Here is a 17,802-nt window from a genome sequence, read left to right on the forward strand (position 1 = left end):
TGCTGTAGAGTTGTTCTTATTTAAAAATTTCGCTGTGGCTATTAAAATAGAACTGGGTTAAAAGACCTTAAGCGAACGTATTTCAAGAAGTTAGCAATTCGTAATTGTGCGCTAAAAAGGAATTTAATGACATTTTCTTCAAATGTGTTTCAAGGGCTTTTATGTATGAAACAAGAATTGAAGGCAACCTTCTCCCCAGGGCTCCTTTCTTTTCTGTCTTTGAGAAAGAGAAAAAGAGCTCTGGAGACGAGGTTGAGAACAAAGGTTGCTGAAGTGGAAACTACATATCTGATGGTGAATCGCGTTTTTTTTTTAAAAAAAATAAGAAATTCAAAATTCGCCTTAAATAATTTTTTTGAAAGGAGAGTTAGCTACTCAATAATTTTGGCTAAAATTCACTGTCGCGAAATTGTCAAAAAAATACTTAGGTTATTTGGCGTCAGAACTTACTTATATTCTGCAATAATCTCAATATTTTTAATCCAATAAATAAATCAATACAACCTAAATTTACTTTATTTGATTATAGGTTGAACGTCGTTTAAAACAGCAGGAACAACAACAACTAAGAAACGTGCAGACGTACGTCATAATGATGAACCAAAAGGCGAATTTATACGTCGTTTCGTCGCAATAGTTGTTTCCCGGTACGTAGGATGGCTCGTATTGTCGAAATACCCATACATTGCCGCAAAAAAACCAAGCGAAGGAGAATAAACTAACTAAGCCAAAGAAGAAAGGGTTAATCCACGATAAGCAATTTCGAAGAGCATTTTCCTCTGGTAGGGCTTTAGTACTTGCACCACAGACGATCGAAATAGGAACCATTATGAGAGCTGTGATGCCGCTAACAATCAAATAAATTGGAATAAGATCTTGAACAGGACAGTTGTGAATATTATTAGCACCTATAAAATAAAAATTGGTTAGTGAGGAAGCTAAACGGAAAAGTGGCTTCTGGGAAACTTGTCATCAGCTAATTTTAGGATGATCTTCTCACGAAATATGGAAAAAAGGCCCCAAAATCAGATTACATACCTATAATTAGCATGGCAATTGGTACACCAATGGCTGCAATGATTATAAACGCAGCAAAAACTAAAAAGTAAAAGGACAGATATACATACTGTAAAACAAGCAACCAACCGTCACAAGTTGGATGGATTTCAACTTTAGGGGTAAAAAGAGGTTATTAAGGGGAAGGGGACCTCTATTTTGATTGAAAGGTCCGGGAAGGATGAGCTCTGACTACCATGCAAAGAAATATGTAATCTACACAGCCCGAATCCTACCTACTGATCCGGTTGCACCAAGTACGTCAACAGCTCCAGATTGAATACCTGTCACAGTTCCTTCTACGCGACCTTAAAAACAAAAACAAAAATATTTTTTAAACTTTTGTGAAAAATTAAGCTACAGAAATTTCTTAGCCAACATCCTCATCAGCTAACAAACAAAAACAAATACCTTGACTGCTTTGTTTTTCTGCATCCTAAAAAGTTTCAACGTTTTGTTGTTAAAAGATCTAGACACGAATCACGTTCCCTTGGAAACGCTGCGTAAAGAAAACATGCTTGCGTAAGAAATAAAACTCTTACAACGTTAGATGACTTATGTATAAAGGCTTGCATAGTAAAGCGAAACACGTTTATTGCAAAAATGAAATAAAAAACTTACATCGGACGACATCTTTCTTGTAGTTAATAACTAAAAACAATCGAATAAATTTCTGTTTTAAAACATAAAAGATAATTAAGAAATTAAGTGCTTCTGTAATTATAATACCTAGTTTACATTAGGCGGCTCTTTTTAATAGACACAAGTAAATGGAGGTGTAATCCTAACTTTATAAAAGCCGAAAAAGGTAATAATAATAAAAAAAAAAAAATGGCAAGAGAAGCTAAAAATTAATTTCCCGGCTTGAATCTTGAGTTCTTTCCTACCTGGTGAGCAAACGTGCACGAAAACTACAAAATAAACATCTTTTGTATTTCATCCGCTGTTGCACCGGTTTTCTCTCTTTTCTCATAAAAATAATGAATTAGAATAACAGATGGTATTTTTCAGCGATTTTAATTTTTTGCTCAAATAAAAATAACGACTATGAATGAATAGTGGATAAAGCCACATGGACGCAGATGTTTTATTCTTAAACCTATCGAAGATTTGAAAACAGGATACGAAGTTGAATACAAATCAAATGTTGGCAATATTGTGATTACATACGTCCTTCTTTTTCCGCAGTATGCATCTTTAATAAAGAAGCTACCTTGGATAAATAATCGTTATCAGAATATTCTCTACTTTTTCTCCGACTTATGAATTACAAAAAAACAACAAAAACCAAAAAAAAACAAAGCCAACTTGTAGCTTGTTGTCAAACACACATAAAAGAGAGTGAGTTATAACTGGGAGGTTAGGGTGTAAACCTATTCAATTTGCCATGACTTTACTTCCGATGGACAGGAAAAGAAAGAAAAATAATTCAACAAACACCAAAAGAAATCGAAAAAAAAAATAAATAAATAAAGAAAAAGAGAAAAGACTCTAGGATCATTTTAATTGACGAAGAATGGATTTTTGTTTTTTGTACGTAAATTAAAAAATAATTTGTTTTAATTGTGTATGGTCTAAATTAACCTAAAATGGAAATAAAAAGATCTTTTTAAACTAAAAAAACTTTCGAATTTCGAGAATGACCCTACAATTTCGCGGAAAAAACTTTTGCATTTTGCTGATATGATATCTCCAAATAAATAAAATTTCGGGAAAAGAGGCAAAAAATAAAAACGCGAAAAACGCAAACGCTTCTGCCCGCGAAAGTTTTAAGTAGCTAATCAGTTCACGAGTTTCATATTCGCATCCATTAAAACAAGATTTCTGTACAAACCTACGTTCTCAGCAGCTAAGCATAAAAATATGATCTAATCGGTCTGGTCTTCCCTTAAACGAACTCAACTGTTGTGTATAAACTAAATATAAATAAACCTCCATATTTCTAATATATAAAAATCGTGAAAAAACTCTCAGGGTACATACATATGTTAGGCTGAGTTTTGATTAACCTACCTATGTGCCATTGGATGCAGCACAAACAACGGGTAAGCGCAACATTCAATAAATTTTAGTTAAGTTAAATAAATAAAAATTTTTTGAAACTTAGGCTTTGTTTGAATCTTGAGTGCAGATGATTTCGAAAAGAAGCTGTTTTGAACTAGTTGCCTTCGTGTTTAAGTTATTTAAAAAGGAAACACCTTTGTTGTTGCAAGGGAAGATCAGCATTTAGAAGACGGCGACGAATCCGTAAGAAGTAGGAGAAAACTTAATGTTTAAAGCCTCGCCCCCATCTCTGTACATAGCCTCATACCCCGTGTAAAAGTCTGCCTGAAAATACTTATGAGCCTATATAGCTTTAGGACTTAGATTCCGGTCTCACAGTATTATACCGAAGCGGTTTAGCCTGAGACTAGTTTAGCAAAGCAAGGCTGGTCTCAGAAAGTCCACGCGTTTACAAGAAACATGTGGCTCAGATTATAGGTAATATAAACAGCTTATTTGCAAAATATTTAAAAGTAAAAAAGTAAATTGACAAACAAAACAATCTGATGTTATAATATCGGAGAATAGGCATCCGGGCTAAACCCCAAAAGGTGTTTTTTTTAAAAATAGTGTAATTTATGAAATTACAAAATTACAAATTTTTGCCCAGGACATTTGCCTCATATTTTTCAAACATTTTCAAAGTAAATTCCAAGTTCTTCAGGACTAAATCGGGAATATTTTGCGAATAATATGTTATTGTTTATAAAATATCATCTGCTAACACGGGATCGACTTTCGAGCAAAAAATCAAAATTAAACTTCATTTAAAAACCAAGATAACATTTTGAAATAAGTAAAGATGAAATAAAAACGTTGCAATAAAATACAAACATATACCTTGAGATGATTAATGAATGTTGGATAAATTTTGCTGGATTCACTTTTAGAGAAAAATGCGCAAGAAATAAAAAAAGAAGAATTTTTTCCTTGTTTTTGCGGATTATAATTTGCAAATCGAATTTTTTTTTGCGGGATTATTTTGGCAAATTGAGACAAAGTGGTACACAAATTAAGCATGCCCGATTAATTCAGCATAAATTAATCCTCTTAATGGTGTATCTATTAAAAAAAATAAAAATAGATATAAAAAATAAAAGCGAGTGCAAACAAGTAGCGAAAACTTTGAATTACTAAACACTTTATTTTTGTCAACGCCAAAAATGAAAGATTCTTTATAACATCTACAAATTACAACAAATAACCCTTTAATCCGAAATCTTTAAAATATGATTTTGACATCTACAATAAATAAATAAAAAAGTAATTTAAAATACAATTATTATGAACAAAATAAGCAACTGAGAACGACTGATTTTTAAGGACTTATCCAGAAAATTTTAGAAAAATTAAGAAATTCCTGGATTTTGCAGAATCTGTGGGAAATCTGTATTTGAGAGGCTGCTGTAGATGTCATTTGAATTACACGGCTATAAACGAACCTAATCGATTGGCCATCGAAAATCTGATAAAAGAAATTGCGCGAGAAATCATTGCGATGTTGTGTTTTCGCAAAATTAAATTCACGGTAACAGGGTGCTTTCGATAAATAACGACTTTTAATATCTTATATTTCCTAAATGTTTATAAAAAATAATTTGCAGATAAAAATTTGATTCGCTAAAATTCCATACACCTAAAACATATTTCTTTATAACGAATGAAACTTTACATTCTCATTTTCAATACGTCCACTAATAAAATAAGAAAGTTCGTAAGCTGGAAGCAAAAACACAATAAAAATTAAAGTGATTACAAAATGGCTTAAGCTTTGACCGATATCTAACCAGCTTCCTTCGTCTTTAACCATAAAGAAAAAATTAATTGCCATAATATCAGTCAAAAGCAATATGATGGAGAATAAACCTCGCATTGGTAATCGAGTCAATGATTGCAGCGAGCGAAAAAAGTAGGTCACCACAAGAAACGGTATCAACACTTTTACACCAAGTATAAAACCTTGGATCCATGGATTGAATATCGTTTTGAAGCAATACGTGGTTGCAATGTCAAACGAATTAATACTTGCGATGTTACCTGTCCCGAAGAACGCCAAAAAAATAAAGTAAATAAACATAAAAGAGACACGCAGATGATCAGTGGATAAAATGTCAACAGTTGTCTTGCTTGCCCAACTTTTTTTGCCAGCCTCACTCGATAGAATGTTCACTTCCAAGAAAATCCACAAACTTAACTGCACTGTCAGAACCAATAAAAATAGAGCGTCATACGATATTGCCGTCAAAATATATACGGAAAACAACGACAAACTGACGGCTAATAGACGGATAATTGATTTTGAGTTCACCAAGAAACCGAGGCATGGCGATACCAGTAAAAATACCCAACTACATATTTGATTGACAAGTGGTAAACCGTCCCCATGTTGTACATGCTTCACTGAGTTCATTTTTAAAACGAGGCTAAGCACTAACATTCCTGTTAATAGCGATACGATGGATGTATCACGTGATTTTACTAACAAGCTGTATATAACACCGATGGTCGAGGCTATAAAGCCAGCTAAAAGAACTAAAAAGTAGTTCTCCTCCCTAGTGACGACCGGTAACAGCGGGAAAATTGATATAATTAAACTAATAACAGTCCAAGCAATATAAGAAATTTTATGCATTATACTCCACGGAGAAGAGTTTGTTACTATTTTATACCACGGCAACATGCTTAAACATAATGAAATCACAGAAAGTGCTCCCCTGTTGAAGAAAGCCACTACAATGATTTCCGTTCCGGCGAGACAGCATAAAACTTGAAAATAAAATAAGAGATTTGACTTCTTTAATATGGCGACAATGCTTCGAATTCTGCTTCCTCCTCCGTTAATCACTCTTTCGCACATAATCAAAGGTATTAAGGTGTACACAATATCTGCAAGATCTGCAGATTTGAACCAGTAAACAAAACAGATGATTGAGAGAGTAACATAATAGACGTAAGTGGAGTTGTTACACCTTGAATGAGATAGTTTCTCTTTAAAAACAGTCGTGTGATACTCCAATATATTCATCAAAACATATAAAATCCATGCTACAAATCCAATGTTAACCATAACACTTAAAAATAATCTGTTATACTGATGGTAATACTGCACACCCTCCAACGCAGACGTTATCAATTCTTCGCATTTAGTAATGGCGATTGAGTAGTCCTTTTGATCAATCATATCTGATATATACGCTAGTTTCGTCCTAACTACAAAAATGAAAGAAGATTCACAGTTTGAAATAAAAGATTGACAAACAAAATTGACAAACATCATTCATAAATTTTCTATTTTCTTTGACTTTTCCAAAATGGAAAAGTAAATCTCGCAGACTCATGATACACAACAAAATTCCCAGAATTTTTCTTGACTGGAAAATTTAATCATTCATTGCCTGACATTTTCATGTAATTCTGAAATTCTCTGACCTAATCAAGTTTAATCATTGTCTTTGAAAGGAAAAAACTTACCGCTGCTATCAGCAAATCCTGAATACGTTTTAAAGAAAAACGAAGAATGCTGTGCCTTTCTCTCATGAGCATGATATTGTTCTATTATTTGTTTAGCATTAGCTAACATTCCATCAGCTTTACTCTTCTCACTTATGTTCAAAATTTTGTATGGTAAGATACCAACTGAATTTACAGGAATACTAGTACCTAAAGAAAAATACTAAATGTGTACGTTCAAACACAAAATTTATTTTTATGTGGACATTTTCATTTCTTATAAGAGCTCTGGAGACAAAAATTAAGATCAGCTACCTATCAAAAAAGACATCAGTGGTGCTATATCAACCTGTTTAATATCATAACGTTCCATATCTTCTAAACCCCACACAGTACTCTGCAGATCATTATTTATGTTGTGCTTTCTGGATGATTTCTTTACACCAGCTCCCCATGCTATAAACGGTGTCTCAGTTTCACTCTGTAGACCTGTACCATGCGCACCCCAAGGTGTCATGCCATGATCGGATGTCACTATATATGAAGTTTTGTTATCGTTATCATAAAAACCACTGATTAAGTTGCTGATTTTTTTAATCTCTCTGTCAACTAGAGCCAGGTTTGCGATGTACTCTTCTGAGTCAGGTTTTTTCACATGCCCAATAGTATCGGTTCCTATAAAAATATATAAACAAAAATGGCCTATTTATTGGTTCATATTTCAATCAAAGATATAAAACACACATCCTCACCTAATAAATGAAGGAAAAATACGATCTTGTCATTATGAAGTTGTGAATATAATTTATCGTTCTTATTTGCCTTCGAGAAAAACTCTTCAACATGTTGGAAAACCCATTTATCTAATTTTGATGGATCTTTATCTCCAAAATCTATTTTGCTAGCATCATATGAATGGGAAACAATGTGCATAGAATCTTTATCGAATATACGCAGAATGTCTGGGCTTCCCCAACACCATGTTCTTGTTGATTGATTAAATACAGAATCAAAATCTACAGGATTATCCTTCCAACCTGCAGTAAAAAGAATATTAAGTACAGAAAATAAATATTTATGAAAGAAAAAAATGTGGAATCTTAGAAGTTTATATGAAACCTAAGTGACATAAAGATGAAGTAAAATTCCACACTGCAGTGAACAGTATGACTGTTTGCATGTCTCACTTTGGGATGAATTTAATTTCAGGGGGTGGCCCAAAAGGGCAGAATCTCCTTTGTTTGTCACTTTAAATAAGCATGCACACCGTTTGAGAACTGCATTTCACATTGAGGTGAACTGTTTACATGAAAATCTAGCACCGGTTTGAAATTGCACCTTAGTAAATTTTAATAAAGTGAAACATCACCCGAAGTAATCTTCCTTTCGCTTAAAGTGATAAAAAATCATGTAAACGAATATAATGTGGACGTAAGTGATTCAAACTGATTTAAATTCACTTCAAATCTTATGTAAAGTTGTATATTTGCAAATACTTTAAGAATTATATATTTGCAAACCTCAAGGATTGTGTAAAATGCAGAATAACGAATTCTGTGTAGTTGCTATGCCCCGTTTGTGGTTCCAGCAACTTAATTTCTGCTTGAGCAACAAAATCCAACCTCAAAACCTCAAATTTTTCGACATTTTTGATATATGTACGAAAAATGAGTCCTCTTTTAAGATTTTAGTCATTTTGATTACAAGCATAAATAATGACATCCAGAAAAGTATGAGTGTTTGGTTTAGGCAGCAAAATGCCGCCTCACTATTTCTTATTTCCAATGTTTGGCTAAAAGCACAATGTGAATAATGAAATGCAAGGTATAGCTTTTAAGTTAAAGCAGATGTGACCATGAAGAGGCAAAAAAAGGGCACAAAATAAAAAGGCAGTGCATTGGTAGTGGACAAAAAAGTTGTTTATAAACATAAAATATTTATCAAATAATAAAGTAAAAACGACATTCATTTTTTTAACTTATGCCAAAAACGCAAATATGTGCCCTTTGCAATTCTATTCAGCTTCAGTTATAAAATTTATTTCTAGTTTCGTTACAGAAAAAACGTAACATAGTAACCAAGTTACAGATCCTAAGTTATTGGATCATCAGCAAAAACTTGAGTGGTTTGGGAGCAGCAAACAAGTCTGTATGAACTGTGTGTTATCTGTATGAACTTTTTTTGCTACTTTCTGAAAATATTGCAAAAAATCATTTGATTGAAAATAGCCTATTGGAGGAAAGATGGGCTTCAACATGACTTGTTATCAAATCAAAGAAATTCATCATTTAAAAACGGGCTTTGCTATAGCAATTTGTCGGAAAAAAAACTTATTTTGAAAAAAAAGGCCACTACAATTTATGTGTCCTGCAGCTTTTTTTAGTGTCTGTTTTTTTAATTTTGGGCATTAATTGAGATCTTTACGAGTTTTTTCGGCTGAATCCTTTTTATTTTTTAAAACACCAAACTCGCCAATAAAACGCCCGCAAATTTTATTGTGTATGCAGCTTATCGGCACCCTCGTCCTAGAAATTGGTAAATACTACACACATACAAGTAAATGAATGCTGCTAATCACAGTAGAGAAGTTTTTTACCATAATTGGACTTTCTTCACCTGAAGTCTGCATTTTATTGCCTGTCGATTTTTCAGATTTTTTCTGCACATGCACAAAGAATACATACACAACCATTAACTATAGACGACTTTCATTGTGATCTGTGTTCTTTATGATCCCCAGACCTCTTATGCAAAAATCGACAGGCAAAATAATGCAGCAGGCAAAATAATGCAGCAGGTAAGTCGTTGACCAGTCCATTTTAAACTTTATTTTCAGTTAGAGGCATCTTTTGATCTTGAAATTAGAATAGTTTGCATCTACTTTAGATTTAGATCATATTTCAGTAAAAAGATACTAGTAGCCACAGTACAAAAGTTTTTAACCATAATTTTACTTTCTTCACCCAAGGTCTGCATTTTTACCTGTTGATTTTTGTAATTATTTCCGCGCATGTGCAAGAATCCCGTAAAAACGTAAACATTGAAAACCATCTATACCATTAGTTATAGCTGAAACATCCTCATACGTTCCAGCAATGAGTGATACATGACCAACTCTTGATTCTGTTGGAACTCTAGTATGTGATACTCCCCAGACGCCCTTATCTTTTATCACTGATCTCAAAAACTTGGTATTTTCTTCATACTTTCTATGAAAAGCCTTTTCAGCCTGAAGCCCATCAGTTATGATAAGTACCAATCGTTTTGCAGGGGTTTCAGTTGCATGAGCAACCTTTTTTAAACCTGGTATTATAGGTGATTTAAAATATATATGAAAAACCGATGAGAGATAAAATATATGCACGAAAATTCCAAGAAAAAGAAACCAGCCACTACTTTCATGCGCCATTTTAAAATGCGTATATGTCCTTGTTTCCTTGTAGTCCGCGACCACAAGTATAATGCGCGTCATGTAAAATTCACACTGAAAACGCAGTTTTTGCATTTTTAGACGGAACAATTTTGCAGATCAATTTTAAAAATAAAATATTGAACTAAAATTGATCTAAAATTGTTGTGTATATATGAATAAAAAATAATAGAACCATAATACTCAAATGACGTAATATTCAAAAAATGGATCTCATAAAATCAAGCTGGTTTGATTTTATTAGATTTTTCGTCAGAGCAATACTATTTCAAAGAAATATGGCGATCTGTTCACTTTCTTTTGAAACTCATGCACGGATTTTCATTCATTTTAAATGTTTTTATGCACGTAAAAGAGAATTATAGTAGCAAAAAGAAACGCGACTGAAAATTATGTCAGAAAAGTACGTTTTAATCGTATCAAGCCGCAAGGCAAACTGAAATACTTAAATAACTTCGGTAGCTCTTAAAAATCTGTCAATTTTAATTCGCTTAATCTTTCGCCTATACAGTTCTTTATTTTCCAACTTTTTTTATGTGAAAGAATAAAATTGGTTGCAAAGATTTAGAAGCACAAAAGTCTTTTTCCTTCATTGTCACTCATGCCTTATGTTATGATAAATTAAATTCAGATTGTTCCTTATATTGTATCGAGTATGTATACAAATATATTAAATCAATATAAAAATTGAATAATTAATGGGCTAAAATTTTTGCGTGTATTTTTTTCAACAATATTCCGACAAATAATATTTTTCGAAAATTGATCTACAAAATTGTTCTGTTCATTCGGGCCTTCACATTAAATTTTAAAATACTTCGTGTTTTATTTTTGTTAACAGTAGAAAGAAACAGGTGAGTCCAGAATAACAATGAAAAATGCTCATTTCAGTATGCGGCAACGCAAAATATTGCGGCAAATTTGGATTCGATCCAAATCGATAGTAAGTATAAGCCATTAGACAGCTAGTACTATATATAGTGAAAACGCACATCGACGCAGAACTTCAGCGTTCTGTCAGTGTTATATTAGCATGATGCACGATCTTTATTGTTTGTAGTATTAAGAATTTTTGTTGTAAAATTGTCGCCAATCTTCTGACATCACTCGATAAACTTGTTCAACAGATGGTAGAGCTTAACGTCGTTCCCAGGGTCTGTATCTTTTTTATATCAAGACCGCAAGCTCGTAGTTAGAAATAACAGAGGCACTGGGAGCTAGGTTGGGTCAAGTTCAATTCTCACAACCTCGTTTCCAGAGATCTTTTTCTTTTTCTAACAATCTCGGAAGGCATTACCTCGTAAAAAATTACACTGGGAATCGATCATCGACACAATTTTCCGCATCTCTGTTTTGTGCATCCTTGCCCGCTTGTTAGCAAAAGTAGCAATTAGAATTTACTTGAACGAGGGATGTAGCTTTGATTATAGGTGCAAAAATATTGCGAAAAAATCACAGGATTATGAGATATTTAAAAAAAACGGACAAAATACGGGTATAGAGATGATCCTGAGTATGAACAATGAAATGTTCCTTATCATAGGAATATATGCTTCAAATAATATCGTATATAACTTACAGGGATCGAGGCTAGCGAACATCATAAAAAATTTTACATATCAAACCCCTAGGCATATATGCGATAGAACAACATCTTGGTATTAATAACTCATCAATATTAATAACTTGTACCATGTAAATAAACAAATGCATTTTAAGTCCATCGAAGTTGATGGAATAAAGAGCTACATCCTGAATCCGAAAAAAAATAAGGGCTCGCCTAAGGACGATTTTTCTGGAAAAATACCGAAGCAGTTCGTCGACAATTACACAGAGAAGCTCACCAAAATTTACAATAACAGGAATATAAATGATACTCTTAGCGACGTTTAAAAATTTGAAGACGTAACTTTAGAGGTTGAAAATGTCAAAAGGGGGACCATAGTCCTTTTTGAACGAAAGATGTTTTATGACATAGTGATTTTCTGCAAAGTAAATTTTCACATAGTATAAGTATTTTAAGGAAAATTTATATAACACAACATACTCTTTTCTATATGATGCTCAAGTGGTATAGATGTTTAGACCAGGGTCAAACTGTGGCAGTTGTTCTAAAGGGATCTTAGCAAACCATTTGATTGCATTAACCATGATCTTCATATTGCAAAAATGCATTGCTTCGGTTTTTCATAAGAAGCTGTTCTTTTAATAAAAAGTGATCTTAGTCATCGTAAACAAAAAGTTTTTAAAAACCAGAAAAAAGAGGAGAAATAACTCTGTCTGTTTTTATTAAATTCTTCGCGGGTCTAACCACGCTGTTTCAGAGTTTACAACGTTTTTACATTAACGCATGCGCCGTAAAATAAACCAATCAAAATACAACGTATTGTCTAACATAATAAAAGAAACTATACAGAAAAGCTATTATACAGAAAAGCTATTTTCTTCATCCTCCCCCCGTAATTGACAGAAATCAATTACTATACTTGTCCTTAAAACGACGAAAGTTCTGCCCCTCTATCGCAGCCCGCCGGCGTACTCTACTTTCTACGCGGTGTTCATCGCACGCACCACCTGAACTACCTGAACTCTGTTCGTCGATGACCATAGGATAAAGTTGATTATCTTCCGCCTCAGTTGCCTTCACCTCTTCTTCTATCACTTCGAACGGTATTAACTTTTGAACAGGTCGATGCACATAAGTTGACCGGCCTGATGTCGAATTCACTTTTAATTTTGCACCTCGAGTTCGACCGTCCTTTCCAACAATTAATTTTTCTATCTTTCCGATTTTCCATTGCGAGCGTGGTGTGGGTGTGTCGTCCTTGATGAGTACAATATCATTCAGCCTCAACTCTGCGTCTGCTGTCTTCTTCCTTTCGTAAAGGTGTCGTTGCCTCAGTTCGTTCAAATAAGTTATACTAAAGCGTTTCCAAAAATGTTCTAAGACTGTTCTTAAACGAAGGACTCTTCGAGTGCATTCGGTCACATCTAATACAGTAATCGGTTGATTATTAGTTGTAGCATGGTTCAATGATCTCCCAAAGATAAGATGATTAGGGGTGATCATAGCTCCAACGTCTTCATCACTCGCATAACAGAGTGGTCTTGAATTGATTACACTCTCGACTTCACATAAAACAGTTTGTAACTCTTCAAACGTTAGAAACGACTTTCTTAGTATTTTCTTAAGAGATGTTTTTACGGAACGAACAAGACGTTCATAAAATCCACCCCACCATGGGGAGGCTGGTAGAATGAAGCGTTGACCAATTCTCATTTTTAACATATAAGCTTTAACCTCGGACGACTTAAATGTTTTGAAATTGTCACTTACAATTTCATTTGGTTTTCCTCTTCTTGAAACGAATCGCTTAAAGCCTCGGATGAACGCAGGTGATTTCATGTCAGGCGTGAGTTCAAGGTGGATTGCGCGACTACTAGCACAAGTAAAAAGTAAAATGTATACCTTTGAGCAGGAATGTCCGTGAATCCTTACAAATAGAGGACCGGCGTAATCAAGCCCTGTCGTAGCAAAAGCTTGCGTCAGATGATCCACTCGGAAAACAGGAAGATCCGGACTTTCTGGTGAGGTCATCGTTCGTCCTTGAAATCGCCGACATATTACGCATCGTCGTAAAACATTTCTCACTGTCTTCCTGCCACGCAAAATCCAAAATCTTTCTCTAATCTTCGCCAACGTTGATTCCACTCCAAAATGCAATACCTCTTCGTGGGCATTTCGAACGATTAACATTGTCACATGACTTCCTTCTCGAAGTAAAAGCGGGTGCTTTTGATCGTCTGTTAACTTTGATTCACCAAAACGACTTTTCAGTCTAAAAAATCCTTCAGTATCCTGGTAAACATTTAAATTCGACTTTGTTTTATTAAAATTCGAATTTTTGGTCATAGCTTGCTGTTCGGCACGTACAATATGGTCCAAAGATTTGGTTACTTCATCGACATTCAGGTTTTCATCGTTGTTTGATTCTTCATTTTTACGTATCTTTGCTATCAAATTGTTCTTAAAGCGAATAACGTAGGCTACGACGTGAATTAATTTGTTTAATGATCCATATCGAGAGAAATCAACGATTTCGTTCAAGTCAACCGCATTCTGTTCAGTAACAGTCAGTACGTTTTGTATGTCAGTCGAAGCTTTTAGCTCCTTTTCCACTTCAGTTTTTGAAAAGTCAGTTGTTACGTCATAATGAATGTTGTCGTTTAAAAGAAAAGAAGGACCGTTAAACCAAATACCATTAAAAAGACTCACAAAATCATCGATAGATCTTGTTGGTGGATCAGCAGGATTCTCTACGCCAGCTACGTGAAACCACATGTCAGGTGAAACAATTTTCCTTATTTTCACCACCCTATTCTCAATCCAGGACTTCCAAGTTCTCTCTTTACCCCTGATCCAACAAAGAGCTACTTGTGAGTCTGTCCAGCCAACAATGCGATCTATTTTTATCCTTCCAGCAATAGCCCTCGTGACATCCTCAATCAAAGTAGAAAGCAATAAACATCCTAATAGTTCAAGCCTAGGGATAGAAAGAGTTTTCAGTGGTGAAACCCTGGTCTTCGACGTCCAAAAAAATACTTTGATCCCAACCTTGGTAACAATCCTCACATAGACAAGAGCACAGTATAAACTAAGAGAACTATCACAAAACCCATGCAACTCTGCAGATACAACTTCGGTCCAATCAACGAAGGAAAACCTTGGTACGCGGACTACGCTCAAAAACTCAATTTTTTCTAACAGATCGATCCATCTAGCCTCAATACCACCTGAAATAACTTCATCCCAATCCGATTTATCCACGCACAAGGACTGAAAAAAAGTTTTAATTTGAGCTGTAATAGGAGAAATAATTCCAAGTGGATCGTACATAGAAGCAGATAAACTTAAAACATTCCTCTTTGTGAAAGAACATGCCTTAGATTTTCTGATAAATTCGTTAAAATCAAACAGAAAACAATCAGTGTGTTTATCCCATGTTAATCCTAAAACCTTATGACTATAGTCTTTATTTATTCCATTAACTTGGCTTTTAGCAAAAGTCATGTCATCTCCAATAGTCTTATCACACCCCTTTCGCCTATCAAAAAAAACTTGTAGTTCATTATTATTAGTAAACCATTTCCTTAATTCAAATCCAGCCTTACTCATCACATCCACGGCAACTTCTTGAAATTTTTTCCCTTCTTCAACAGAATTACAACCGGTTGTCGTGTCATCTACATACAAATCTTCACCCAATTTTTTCACAATCTCGGAATACATATCTAAGAATTTATTTAAATGCTGACGAATTGTTCCATTTAAAAGAAAAGGGCTGCTTGTTAAACCAAAAACAACTCTGAGGAAACGATAAATTACCACTTTGTTCTCCTCAAACCATAAGAATCGCAAAAAATCACGGTGAGGTTGATCAATACTAATATTTAAAAAGGCTTGCCTGATATCGGCAATAATTGCAATCTTGTTCAACCGAAACCTAAAAAGTACATCAAAGATCTTACATAATAAGTTTGGACCTGAGTATAAACAATCGTTAAGAGAAGGACCGTTTGCCTTACTGGATGCATCAAATACAACCCTAATCTTAGTGGTTTGCTTATCTTCCCTCACAACTGCCCTGTGTGGGAGATAATGGACATTACCACTTTCTCTGATTAATTCATTGCGACCTACTTTTTCAATTATACCTTCCTGGACGTATTGCTTAAAAATGTTATCATAGTCATCATAAATTCCTAGAGCATGCAGTTTCTTGGCCGTGGATCTAAGTCTTCTTTCGCTTACAAAATAATTATCAGGTAATGGATCGTGATCAGGCTTGAAAGGTAACCTTGTCACATAGCGTGATCCATCATGATAAATATGATTTTCAAAATCATTAATTACAGAAATTTCTTGACCCCCTACAGATTCAACCTGCCAAAATTTCTTTAACTCATTTCTTAGTAACTCATTTTTCTTCTCAACTTCCACTTTCATAACATGCTGTGTTTGCAAACAGTGCTGTTTCTGCTCCTCGGACTCGTATTTTCCACTTAAGACCCAACCCAACGTAGTTTCCAATGCTACAGGTCCCCCCGAACCCTTTTTCATTTTCCCAGTAAAAAAACTATAATAGAAATCTAGCCCAATCAATAAGTTTACATTCAAATCCCGACAATTCACGTTTCTATCAGCCAACTCTAAACCTTCCACATGAGGGTAACTTGCTTTTACAAACTCAAGGTATTGGTGGGTCAACGGACTACAAACATTTGGAACACAGTATGCTTCAACAAAACAAAATCCATGACAGTTCTTATGTTTAATCTTAACCTGGTAAACTTGGAGATCCTGAACCCTGGAATCGTCACTTCCGAAAGTCTTAACAATAACCTTTTCCTTTCTTAACGGTTTTAATTTTAAAGTCTTACATAAGTCCTGAGATAGATAGCTTCTCTGACTGCCACTATCGAATAGAATCCGCGTGTGCTTTTTTGCATTGCCTGATGTATCAGATACATCAGCAGAAGCAGTTTGCATTAAAACACCACTGTATGATGATACAAAATTGTTGTGATGAGCACCTGCTTGCGAACCATCAGAAGAACAAATGGAAATGTGATGTCTGTGTTTGCATTTTCGACAAGAATAGTTGCTAGGACAGTTTTTTCCTAAGTGTCCAGTTGCTAGGCATACAAAGCAACGACCTTGCTTACGTAACAATTCCTTTCTTGTAACAACCTCTGTCACAGACCTACATCGACTTGCCAAATGATCATTTCCATTACAGTATAAACAACTTTTGGACTTATTTAACAAGAAGTTTTGCCTATGCAAGCAACTTGATGTAAAAAACTCATCATTCCTTTTCATTTTTCCCTCTGCACTTGGCTTTACGACAGGTTTACAATTTTCGTAAGCAGTCAGTTCATCGTTAAAAAAGATCATAAGGCGTTCAAGCGTCCAAATATCGCTTCCAAATTTCCTAGCAATTATCATATTTAGATCATCCGGTAACTTTTCTTTTAATAGAGGAATCAACAAACTTCCATATGCAGAAATGTCCAACTTTAATGCACTCAAATTCCTAGTACAGTTTTCAATTCCGTTATAAAGTTTCCGTAAAGACACAATGTCAGATTTATTAGTTACCTTGTTCAGACGAATTAGACAATCCATGTGTGCTGATATCAGCACCTGTGGATTGCCATAACGTTCGGTTAAAATTTTAATGGCCTCTTTATAGTTTGTTGAACTTAAACTTAATCCAGATATTGTCTCAGAAGCTTGACCTTCGACATATCTCTTCAGATAATTAAATCGATCAATATCAGAAATCTCTTCGTTGTCATGAATCGACGCGCTAAACTGATCCCAAAATCCTTGCCAGCATAGGGGGTCTCCTTTAAAAATTGGCAGTTCAAATTTTGGTAAACGACAACGAGAGGACACACTTCTTACAGAATCTGGGCCGTGATGGTCAACCTCAGATGGAGGGGACAACGATAAAGATTGTAACTTTAACGTGACCGCTGCAAGAAGTTCATGTGTGGGATCAGTATATTCCATACTTTCTAGAACGTCCTGTTCAACTTCCTCTGGTTTCAACAGAGCTAAAACTTCATCATTCAACATGTTTAGCTGCTCAATCTTGTTAACAAGGTTATTCTGTAAACCTAGTAACTTTACATGAGTAGCATTTTCATCACTAAGCTGCTTTTCTATTCTTTTAGTAACCGAGGAAGTTTGGATGCGGATAGCCTTTCTTTGATTAATTTTCTTTTGTAGATCAGACATCTTCAGAAGCTTTAAA

The 17,802-nt window shown here is 34.5% G+C and overlaps 3 protein-coding genes across 4 annotated transcripts; all 3 read right to left on the minus strand.

Moving 5' to 3' along the window:
• Window positions 1-429: 429 nt before the first annotated feature.
• Window positions 430-2,083, minus strand: LOC130654108 (transmembrane protein 272-like). 2 transcript variants are annotated; one of them, XM_057456637.1, is made up of 6 exons: window positions 1,944-2,083; window positions 1,678-1,707; window positions 1,468-1,492; window positions 1,293-1,364; window positions 1,039-1,098; window positions 430-908 (listed from the first exon to the last, which is right to left on the minus strand). In XM_057456637.1, the coding sequence occupies exons 2-6, from the start codon at window positions 1,687-1,689 to the stop codon at window positions 511-513; spliced, it is 567 nt and encodes a 188-aa protein (XP_057312620.1). In that variant the 5' UTR covers window positions 1,690-1,707; window positions 1,944-2,083; the 3' UTR covers window positions 430-510. The 2 variants fall into 2 exon arrangements, with proteins under 2 accessions (XP_057312620.1, XP_057312621.1); XM_057456638.1 differs by lacking the exon at window positions 1,944-2,083 and adding an exon at window positions 1,786-1,927.
• A 1,940-nt stretch (window positions 2,084-4,023) lies between these two features.
• LOC130654107 (GPI ethanolamine phosphate transferase 1-like) lies at window positions 4,024-10,068 on the minus strand. The gene is made up of 5 exons (XM_057456636.1): window positions 9,607-10,068; window positions 7,302-7,586; window positions 6,865-7,224; window positions 6,571-6,759; window positions 4,024-6,309 (listed from the first exon to the last, which is right to left on the minus strand). Exons 1-5 carry the CDS (start codon window positions 10,052-10,054, stop codon window positions 4,751-4,753), a joined length of 2,841 nt encoding a protein of 946 aa, XP_057312619.1. The 5' UTR covers window positions 10,055-10,068; the 3' UTR covers window positions 4,024-4,750.
• Window positions 10,069-12,122: 2,054 nt separating this feature from the next.
• Window positions 12,123-17,786, minus strand: LOC130653890 (uncharacterized). Its single transcript, XM_057456389.1, has 2 exons — window positions 12,524-17,786; window positions 12,123-12,181 (listed from the first exon to the last, which is right to left on the minus strand). Exons 1-2 carry the CDS (start codon window positions 17,784-17,786, stop codon window positions 12,123-12,125), a joined length of 5,322 nt encoding a protein of 1,773 aa, XP_057312372.1.
• Window positions 17,787-17,802: the final 16 nt, after the last annotated feature.

The sequence above is a fragment of the Hydractinia symbiolongicarpus genome, chromosome 8, assembly GCF_029227915.1.
Source record: "Hydractinia symbiolongicarpus strain clone_291-10 chromosome 8, HSymV2.1, whole genome shotgun sequence".
Taxonomy (NCBI): Eukaryota; Metazoa; Cnidaria; class Hydrozoa; order Anthoathecata; family Hydractiniidae; genus Hydractinia; species Hydractinia symbiolongicarpus.

Coding starts and splice junctions, on each gene's coding strand:
- LOC130654108 (XM_057456637.1), bottom strand. Junction 1,365..1,467: donor AGAAAAACAAAGCAGTCAAG/GTATTTGTTTTT, acceptor TTTGTTTTTAAG/GTCGCGTAGAAGGAACTGTG. Junction 1,099..1,292: donor TGGTGCAACCGGATCAGTAG/GTAGGATTCGGG, acceptor TTTACTTTTTAG/TTTTTGCTGCGTTTATAATC.
- LOC130653890 (XM_057456389.1), bottom strand. CDS start 17,786: ATGTCTGATCTACAAAAGAAAATTAATCAAAGAAAGGCTATCCGCATC. Junction 12,182..12,523: donor CGATGAACACCGCGTAGAAA/GTAGAGTACGCC, acceptor TTTTATTAAAAG/AACAGCTTCTTATGAAAAAC.
- LOC130654107 (XM_057456636.1), bottom strand. CDS start 10,054: ATGCAAAAACTGCGTTTTCAGTGTGAATTTTACATGACGCGCATTATA. Junction 7,225..7,301: donor ATTTTTCCTTCATTTATTAG/GTGAGGATGTGT, acceptor ATATTTTTATAG/GAACCGATACTATTGGGCAT. Junction 6,310..6,570: donor AGGATTTGCTGATAGCAGCG/GTAAGTTTTTTC, acceptor TCATTTTTGTAG/TTAGGACGAAACTAGCGTAT.